General features: G+C 47.9%; 1 protein-coding gene across 1 annotated transcript; it reads right to left on the bottom strand.

Moving 5' to 3' along the window:
• Positions 1–2491: 2491 nt before the first annotated feature.
• Positions 2492–4193, bottom strand: LOC109773764 (tyrosine N-monooxygenase-like). Its single transcript, XM_020332479.3, has 3 exons — positions 3700–4193; positions 3240–3582; positions 2492–3112 (listed from the first exon to the last, which is right to left on the bottom strand). The coding sequence occupies exons 1-3, from the start codon at positions 4191–4193 to the stop codon at positions 2492–2494; spliced, it is 1458 nt and encodes a 485-aa protein (XP_020188068.3).
• Positions 4194–8509: the final 4316 nt, after the last annotated feature.

The following is an 8509-nucleotide window of genomic DNA, read 5'->3' on the forward strand; positions in this document are numbered from 1 at the left end:
GCCTCCATAGTTCATCATAAAAAATCAATAGAAATCAAATAGCTCAACAACAAATAGTTCAATACAAATTATATAGTTCAACAAATAAAAACTCATATTTCATCACACGTCGTTCCCGGCGTCGCCCTTGAGCCTCCATAGGTGCTGCACCAGATCGTGTTACAGTTGTTGATGCACCTGTGGGTCTCGGATCTCCTGACGCATATTGAGGTAGGCAGTCCAGGTTGCCGGTAGCTGGTGATCAACGTGGGCAAGAGGACCCTGCCTGTAATATGGTTCTGTGTCAAACACTAGCTCTTCCTGCTCGCTCTCAATGATCATGTTGTGCAAGATGACACAGCAAGTCATGATCTCCCACATTTGATCTTTTGACTAGGTCTAAGCAGGGTACCGGACAACAGCAAATCGGGATTGGAGCACACCAAATGCCCGCTCGGCATCCTTCCTGCAAGCCTCCTGAACCTTCGCAAAGAAGGCGTTCTTGCCTCCTGGCACAGGGTTTGAGATAGTCTTCACAAATGTCGACCATATCGGATAGATGCCATCAGCTAGGTAGTACCCCTTGTTGTAGTGCCGCCCATTGACCTCGAAGTTCATTGGAGGAGAATGACCTTCAACAAGCTTGGCAAAGACAAGGGAGCACTGTAGGACGTTGATGTCATTGTGAGTTCCTGGCATCCCAAAGAAAGAGTGCCAAATTCAGAGATCATGTGTGGCCACTGCCTCAAGTACCACACTGCAACCGCCTTGGCGCCTTTGTACAACCCCTGCCAAGCAAATGGACAGTTCTTTCATTTTCAATGCATGCAGTCGATGCTTCCAAGCATCCCAGGAAATCCTCTTCCTGCATTCTGTCCTAGGATCCGAACAGTGTCTTCCGCATTGGGTGTTCGCAAGTATTGCGGTCCAAACACTGCCACCACTGCCCTGCAGAACTTGTAGAAACACTCAATGGTGGTGGACTCGGCCATGTGCCCATAGTCGTCGAGTGAATCACCGAGAGCTCTGTATGCAAGCATCCTCATAGCTGTTGTGCACTTCTGGATTGAGGTGAATCCAAGTGTGCCGGTGCAATCCTTCTTGCACTTGAAGTAGCTATCGAACTCCCGGATGGAATTCACAATCCTGAGGAAAAGCTTTCTCTGCCTGCAATGGAGCGTCGACGAAGTAGTCGGAGTTGAGCATGCAGTAGCCTTCCAGACGATGTCAGTTCTTTGCTTTCACCCGCCCCGGCACCGAGCCACCTCGCCGCGGCTTTTCATGGCTCACGAGCAGGCCGGCGAGGGCGGTGAGCACCATGAGATGCTCCTGCTCCTGGACGTCGGCTTTGGCTTCCTCCTCTAGCAACGCCGCGAGCGCCTCCTCGTCGTCCGAGTCCATCGCCGGGCCGGGCAGACAAATCGCCGAACACCTTGCGAGCAAGGTGGGCGCACACCGGACAGTGTACAGCCCCAGCGCGGCCGGAACGTCGGAAAAGCCGCCCGGACGGCGGTGGGGAGGCTGCCTCGGCGAAACCTGTTCTCTTTTTCCGGCGGGGAATGGCCTATCTAGCTGTGGTGGGTGCTGGACGGCACCGGGATCGGCAGGGTGGCGGCCGAGGGGGGGGGGTCGGAGGCGAATCTGGACGGTCGGCCTGACTTTTCGCCTGGCAGTGTGGCCTCAGTTGTGCTTTTGCTATGCGCCGGAGCCCCCGAGCGCCCCCCAGTGCCCCGAGTTCGGCCTGCGATCGCCGGGCCCAAAAAGGGCCGAGCCGGCGGAATTCGGCATCTTGAGGACGCGACTGGGGCATTTTTTGGGCGCCGGCGCGGGAAAATCGCCTGGGGAGGGCCTGTTGGGGGCGCGGCTGGAGATGCTCTAAGCAGAATCTGCCGCAGTCTAGTTCTTCAGAATTTTGGTTGTTTCAAAGGGAAATGAACCGGGCGCTGAGCCTGATTAGGATGAGCATTTTCCATTTTTTTCGCCCTTTCGGTGATGGCGAACCTTTCCCGGATCCTTAATCATTGTGTTAAGTTTCTTTCTACTAAAATGCATCGTGATACAACTTTTATATCTCAGAAGAAAAGCTTTCTCACAACAAAAGAAACCCTAGTTAATAGAATACAAAAAACTTAGTTCATAGAACAACAAGTTGGCAATACAGAACATATTAATGCATGGATGACATAATGGTAAGACGAGGTCAAAGCTGGGCACACAATTGTACAGCCAGGCGTGTATACAACATAAACATAAAACTTTTGTGCAATTCCAAGGATTATTTGCATGGTACACCATAATGGAAAATACAGAGGTTTTGTTTTACATAATGATAAATACACACATTATATTAGTGATGCAACCACCGATTGCTTCTTTGTTTCTACACACATGCAGTGTCATAACATTACAAGAGAACCGAACGTAGCGCCAGAAACATGTAACATACACTAGTTCCAGATACATTTTATTGATACATAAATAAGAAAACGGGTATTAAATCTATTTAATTGGATCATATATAGAGATGTGCAGCCAACCGTGGTGTAGCTTGCAGAACAAGGGGTTCAGCTAGTGCAAGGCTCACGTTGCCTTCTTGCAGACTGATACTCTTAACGCCGGGAAGCTTTGTCCAAGTGAATCCCTGCAACATCCTTGCGAACAACATCATTGTCATGGAGGTACCAAGTGAAATCCCAGGACAACCCCTCCTCCCACTGCTGAATGAAATGAAACGTAGGCCTGGATCAGTGAGAAGTACATTCGCAGTGTTCAAATGCCTCTCAGGCTGAAACTCCAACGGTTCAGTCCAGATCTTGGGATTGCGGCCAAGTCCAAGCCGGCTTAAAAGTATGTGGCTATCCTTGGGGATGGTGTAGCCAGCAACAGTTGTGTCCGCCATGGCGACATGGGGTACGTTAAGAGCATGGTATGGGTGTAAACGGAAGGCCTCCCGGATGCACGATTTGAGATAGTTTAGCTGAGGAATGTCAGACTCTTCCACCAGTCTATATTTACCGACGACAGCATCGAGTTCCTCGGTTGCTTTTTGCATGATCTCTGGCATGTTCATCATCTCAGCGAGTGCCCACTCAACCGCATTAGATGGGTTATCGACTGCGGCAAACATCATTTCCTACATCCATAGATTTGAGAATAAATAAAGTAATCAGTATAACGCAACAGAAAAGGTCAATGCACGGATAAAATGGATCGAAGAACAATGAATGAACTTTTTATTGATGTTAAGATGACATACTAACCGCTGTTTGTGCTCTAATGTCTTCTAGGGAAAGCATTGGTTGTCCCTCTGCATCTTTAAGATGAACCAGAACGTCCAAAAAGTCTCGGGGCCCTTTCTCAAGAGTGGATGACCTTTCACGCATCCGCTCCTCTATAATAGGATCATGCAACCGGTTGATTGTTTGCATGGCATCCTTGGAAACCTTTTCATGTCCATCCAGGTCGAGGCCAATGAGGGCAGGGAAGTAGTCGGACACACAAAAGCTGTAGAGATGGTTGAGGGCTGTGAAGAGAGCGGCAACATGTGCCACCTCATCGTGTCCAGGCCCACTAGTGGATGAAGCTAGTAGGTCATTGAAGTATCTTTTACCGAACACAAGCCTTCTTATCATGTTACCAACGAAGTGTTGGGTTACATGACGGATGTTGACAATGTTGCCTGGACATGCCATGTCGCTGCAATGAGTTTTATTAATGTACCTCACAAGGTGCTCGTACTCCTCTTTCCGGAGGTGGTGGAGCTTTCGCTCCATGGACGATGCGAGGATCTCAACAGTGAGGACGCGTCTCATCTTCTTCCACTGGTCTCCGTGTGGTGAGAAGATGGAGCCCTTGTACCCGAAGCTGAATATGCCCGAGGCGAAGGTGGTGGGACGGGAGGCAAAAACTTCATCATTTTTTCGTAGTACCTCAGAGGCGATCTGTGGACATGTCACAACAATGACATGAGTAGCTCCGAGACGGAGGCACATGATGTCTGTGTTCATCTCCTTGAGCAGGCCATGGATCCATCGGAATACTGCCGGCTTGTTCAGAATCACCTGATGCATGTTACCGATGATGGGCAGCACCGCAGGCCCCGGGGGCAGCCTGCCTCGTCGCCCCCGTTGCTTCTGGGACAATAGCACTCTTTTATTTCTCAGGAGAAAATACACCAGCATGGTGGCAATGATAACCAGAGTACCAAGGGCCATATTGCATGAGCTGGTCAGGGTGTTATATGAAGTAGGATAGAAGGCAATTTGTGGAACTAGTCGGTAATGGACAGATGTTTTAGCAGTTGTGTTTGAAGACACTCTTGCTTGGTGCATCTTTGCTGGTTAGTTCTGCGGGTATTTATAGGACAGACGGGGAGCCAGCATCCTTGACGTATATAATAATTATTTATTCAGTTAGTGACTCCTTTCATTGCCCCACGTGGCCATATATACCATTCAGTCTGAAGAGTCCACCTTCTTTTGGTTAGACAAAATGATACAAAGCAAAGTAAGTGAATGTTAGCCACTCAGTTAGAGACGTTCTTCACTTGATCATCTCCATGAGCTCTTCCAATTGGCATAGTCAGAGAAGGCCTTTGCTGATCTAGCTCACATGGAGTCTTTCCTTCATTCAAACTTTGCAGCTGAGAAGGAACCTTAAAAGTTTTATGGAAATCCTTCTCATTTCAGAGTGTCACGGGCATATAAAGATTTGCAATTTTCCGGCCTCTATCCCATTGATGCACACAACCATCTATTATCTACAGCCGAGCGCCTCATACCCGCCTCAAACGCCCGGACAGACAGCCCGGTCACTAACTTATCAAGAAAAGAAAAACAACTCTGTGGAGCTTCTCATACCGGCCCTAAACACCCGGACTGACCGGCACACCTCATATCCAGCAAAAATTTAGGACGGAGATGAGGACATCTAGGCACGCCCAGGCGCATCTACCACGTCGGATCCGACCCACACTGGCCCACCCCGACCCCACATATATTCATCCCCATCCGTTTGTCGGACCAAACCCTAGCCACTCCACACCACTCCCCTCCACCCCAAGCTCACTTTAGGCAATCTCTGGCCTTCTCCTGCATGGTGAGTAGCGGATCCGAGTCCTCCGTCACCTAATCTGTGAACTGGGACGTCATCCAAGTCGGGCTGGAGAAGGAGATGCCTGTCCGCATTGCACTCCGCCACGCCAGCGAGGAGAACGCCAGCCAACGGTCGAACTCGATTTAGCGGGAATCCATAACGTCATCCCAAATGGCGCTTGGATCTGGCGCGAGGCATGTTACTGCTCCCTCACCTGAGGCGATGCGCTCCGTTTGGCGTCCGAACGTCGTAGAGACGTAGCCTCTTTGTTGGTATGCCGATGACGACGCCTTCCATGGCCCGTTTGCGTCGGAGGCTAATATGTCCCGGTGTGCCAGCCGTGCAAGGATGAAGGAGCGGGAGGCTGCGGCAGCCCTCGCGGCAAACGTAGGCGAGCCAATTCACACTCTCCGGCGCCGATACAGGTGACTAGCAACCCTGGGCGCCGCCACCGCGTCGTGGTGGACGTGTTGGCCTCCGATCATGATGGATCTATCGTTGACCTCACTTTGACCAGCGAAGTGCAGGAGACGGCCTCCGACGAGGAAGAATAGGGTAGGGAGACGGTGATGCTTCGAGTCCATGAGCCGGTGCGTGTCACGTGTCCTACTCTATATCGCCGACGACCGGACCAACAGTCCGAGGGTCGCTGCCAGCCGCCGAACAAGGGCACGGCGGAGCCGGGCGAGCTCTGCTTATGTTTAGGTTTCACTTGCATGTAATTGTATGAATTTGAGGATTCCTAATTGAGGAATGTGGTTGTGGAAACGTTAATTTGAGGTCAGACCGATAACTGTCCATGGACGCGCTCGGACACTTTCATAAAAGCTTGAGGGGTCGAATTTGTTGTATCTGGCTGTAGATGCTCTAATTGTTATTTCCTCCGATCCAAAATCAATGTCGCAACTTTAAACTAAGAATATGAAGTAGAGAAATCAAGAAGAACACTTGCTAGCAGAACTCGACAGAAGTAAACTCCTGGAAGCATCATCACTAAAATGTGTTATTCATTGGAGCCAACCGAGGCGACTGCTCCTGGCTGCAGTCTCTTGGCCATGCCAAAATTTGGTACCGATGCCAGTTCGGTCTTGCTTTGGAATTTTGCACTGAGGCTGTCCGGGTTTCTGTGGGTGTCCGTCGACCCGTACGTTCACTGTCCGGATCTATTCTCATCCACACACGCACTAGCTGCAGGTATGTAGCAGATGATGCACGAGTGTCCGGATCCATTATCTTCCACACACGCACTAGCTGCAGGCAACGGCTCATGCTAGTCCCAGTAATGTGCTTCCAAGAGCATGCGGGAGATGTTGATGAGTTACCAACGCTCAAATCATTGGTGGACAAGTTATTACACATGCATATTGCTCGCTAATTGACATACATGCATAGCTCGTGTGATAGGTGATTTAAGGGCAAAGAATCGGAATCCAATTACCATTTCTCTTATAGTACTGTCGGTCAGTCTGACCTCCACCTTCTAGAGTGAACATCACATAGCTAAAGTTTGTTCTCTTTGATCCCGCGAAAAGAGAAGTGTATATTCTTTGGGAAAATGTATTGTCACTAGTGAGAGAGTCGGGTGAGAGACGCGAGACAGAATGAAGGACGAGGAAGACAGCGGGCTAGGTCGGGCTTGGTTTTGGGTCGGGCCTGGTGGTGTGGCTTCTAGTCCACATGCCACTAGTAAATTTTGTCGGCGTTTTTTTTAATTGAGTTGGCTGATACCAGTGACATGCAAACTATTCGCACACCACCAACAACACATCAGTAGTGCCATTGTTATATGTTGGCATGCCACTAGTAACTCGGGCCATGTCCCACCCCTGGGGCTAGCTTACTAGTGGCATGGGCATATTTTAGCGCACCACAATTTTGGCCACGCCACATTTATTTTGAATAATACCAGTGGCTAGTGTGTGGCGCGCCACTAGCATAGGATGTGTTTATGCATTTCTCTACTAGTACCAAGGTCACATCAAACATGTCATATTTGAAGCAGTGGCATCAAAAGACTTTGTGGATTTGGCATGCTTTCTTTGTGCCAAGGTCTCACAATGATATTAACGTGCTTCAGCGATCTCTGATGTTTAAGAGACCTTGCGATGGGCCGAGATGCTCTGCCGTGCAACTACACCGTCAATGGCCATGATTACATCATGGGGTACTACCTTGCTGATAGTATGTATCCTTACTGGCAGCAGTTTATGATGACTATCCCCGAGCCTAGGTAGCAAAAGTTTTCTCTTGGCATAAATGCAAGGAGCTGCTAGGAAGGATGTGGAGGGGTCATTTCGAGTGCTCCCACTTCGTTGGGCTATTGTTCATGAAGCTACAAATAGGTGGGAACCTGAGACACTGTGGGAGGTGATGACTTGTTCTAAGATCATGCATAATATATTGTGGGGGATGAGGCTGACGATGCTCGCCATACCTCTTATATTTAGAGGCCTAAGGTACATGTTCCAGAGCATGTTCTCAACTTTCTAGATTTACATCCACAACTTCAACATTAATAAGCGCACGTGTAACTACTCAGTAATTTTGTGAAGCATACGCGGATTTATACTGGAAACCATTAGTTTTATGTTTGAACTTTATCCTCTGAATAATATTTATCTTTTAATTAACTGCATTTTTTTAATTGAATTACTTATTGTTATTTTTTCCAAATTTTTATTGTTTGAACTATTTATATCCTTGATTGATCTATGTGTGTAGGAATGAACGCTACGTTGTCGCCTTATTAATTGCTCCAAGTTCAGTGCACCCCACAGTGGTTGTTGGTTTTAGTACTCTGCTTGACTAGCTTATAAGCAACCGATCGAGCTTGTGACGATAAACTAAGCTGGTTCAGAAGAACAATTGCAACGCAGAGCTCCAGCGGTTGTATTATATGTGTGTATTTTTTGCTAATGTAAAATGCGCAATTTCTATGTAAATTGTGTGTAATTTTTGTTATTTTATATTTTCTTTCTTCATAACGGGTAATACCAACGCCACTAATTCATTCTTCCTTAGGAAACTTCATATTTTGTTTCCTTTATTTCTGTTCATTTATTTTTATTTTTGCCTTGTGTCTTAACAGGTATTGGGTCAATTTCTGTTATGTTTCAAACCATGCTCATGTATTTAGTAGGCTTCTGTTTGGTGGTTGCAAAGGGTCGAGTGCTCCTCTAGAAAATTTACTGGCCCAAATAATTGCAAGTCGATTTTGATTTTGCTGCACTGAGAAAAGTGGACGTGCCCAAATTATTTTTTCAGCCAACTTGTCCCTAGCCGGTCCCTTATATTTTCCACCTTTTCTTTTTTGAGCGGTCACAGAAAGTTCAGAAAACATGTAACCAAGACCCAAAGACTACCTTGTACAGTATGTTTTTAAGAATGAAAGCTACGTTGTCGCCTAACTAATTGCTCCAAGTTCAGTGCACCCCAC

Source organism: Aegilops tauschii, chromosome 2 (assembly GCF_002575655.3).
Source record: "Aegilops tauschii subsp. strangulata cultivar AL8/78 chromosome 2, Aet v6.0, whole genome shotgun sequence".
Classification (NCBI taxonomy): domain Eukaryota; kingdom Viridiplantae; phylum Streptophyta; class Magnoliopsida; order Poales; family Poaceae; genus Aegilops; species Aegilops tauschii.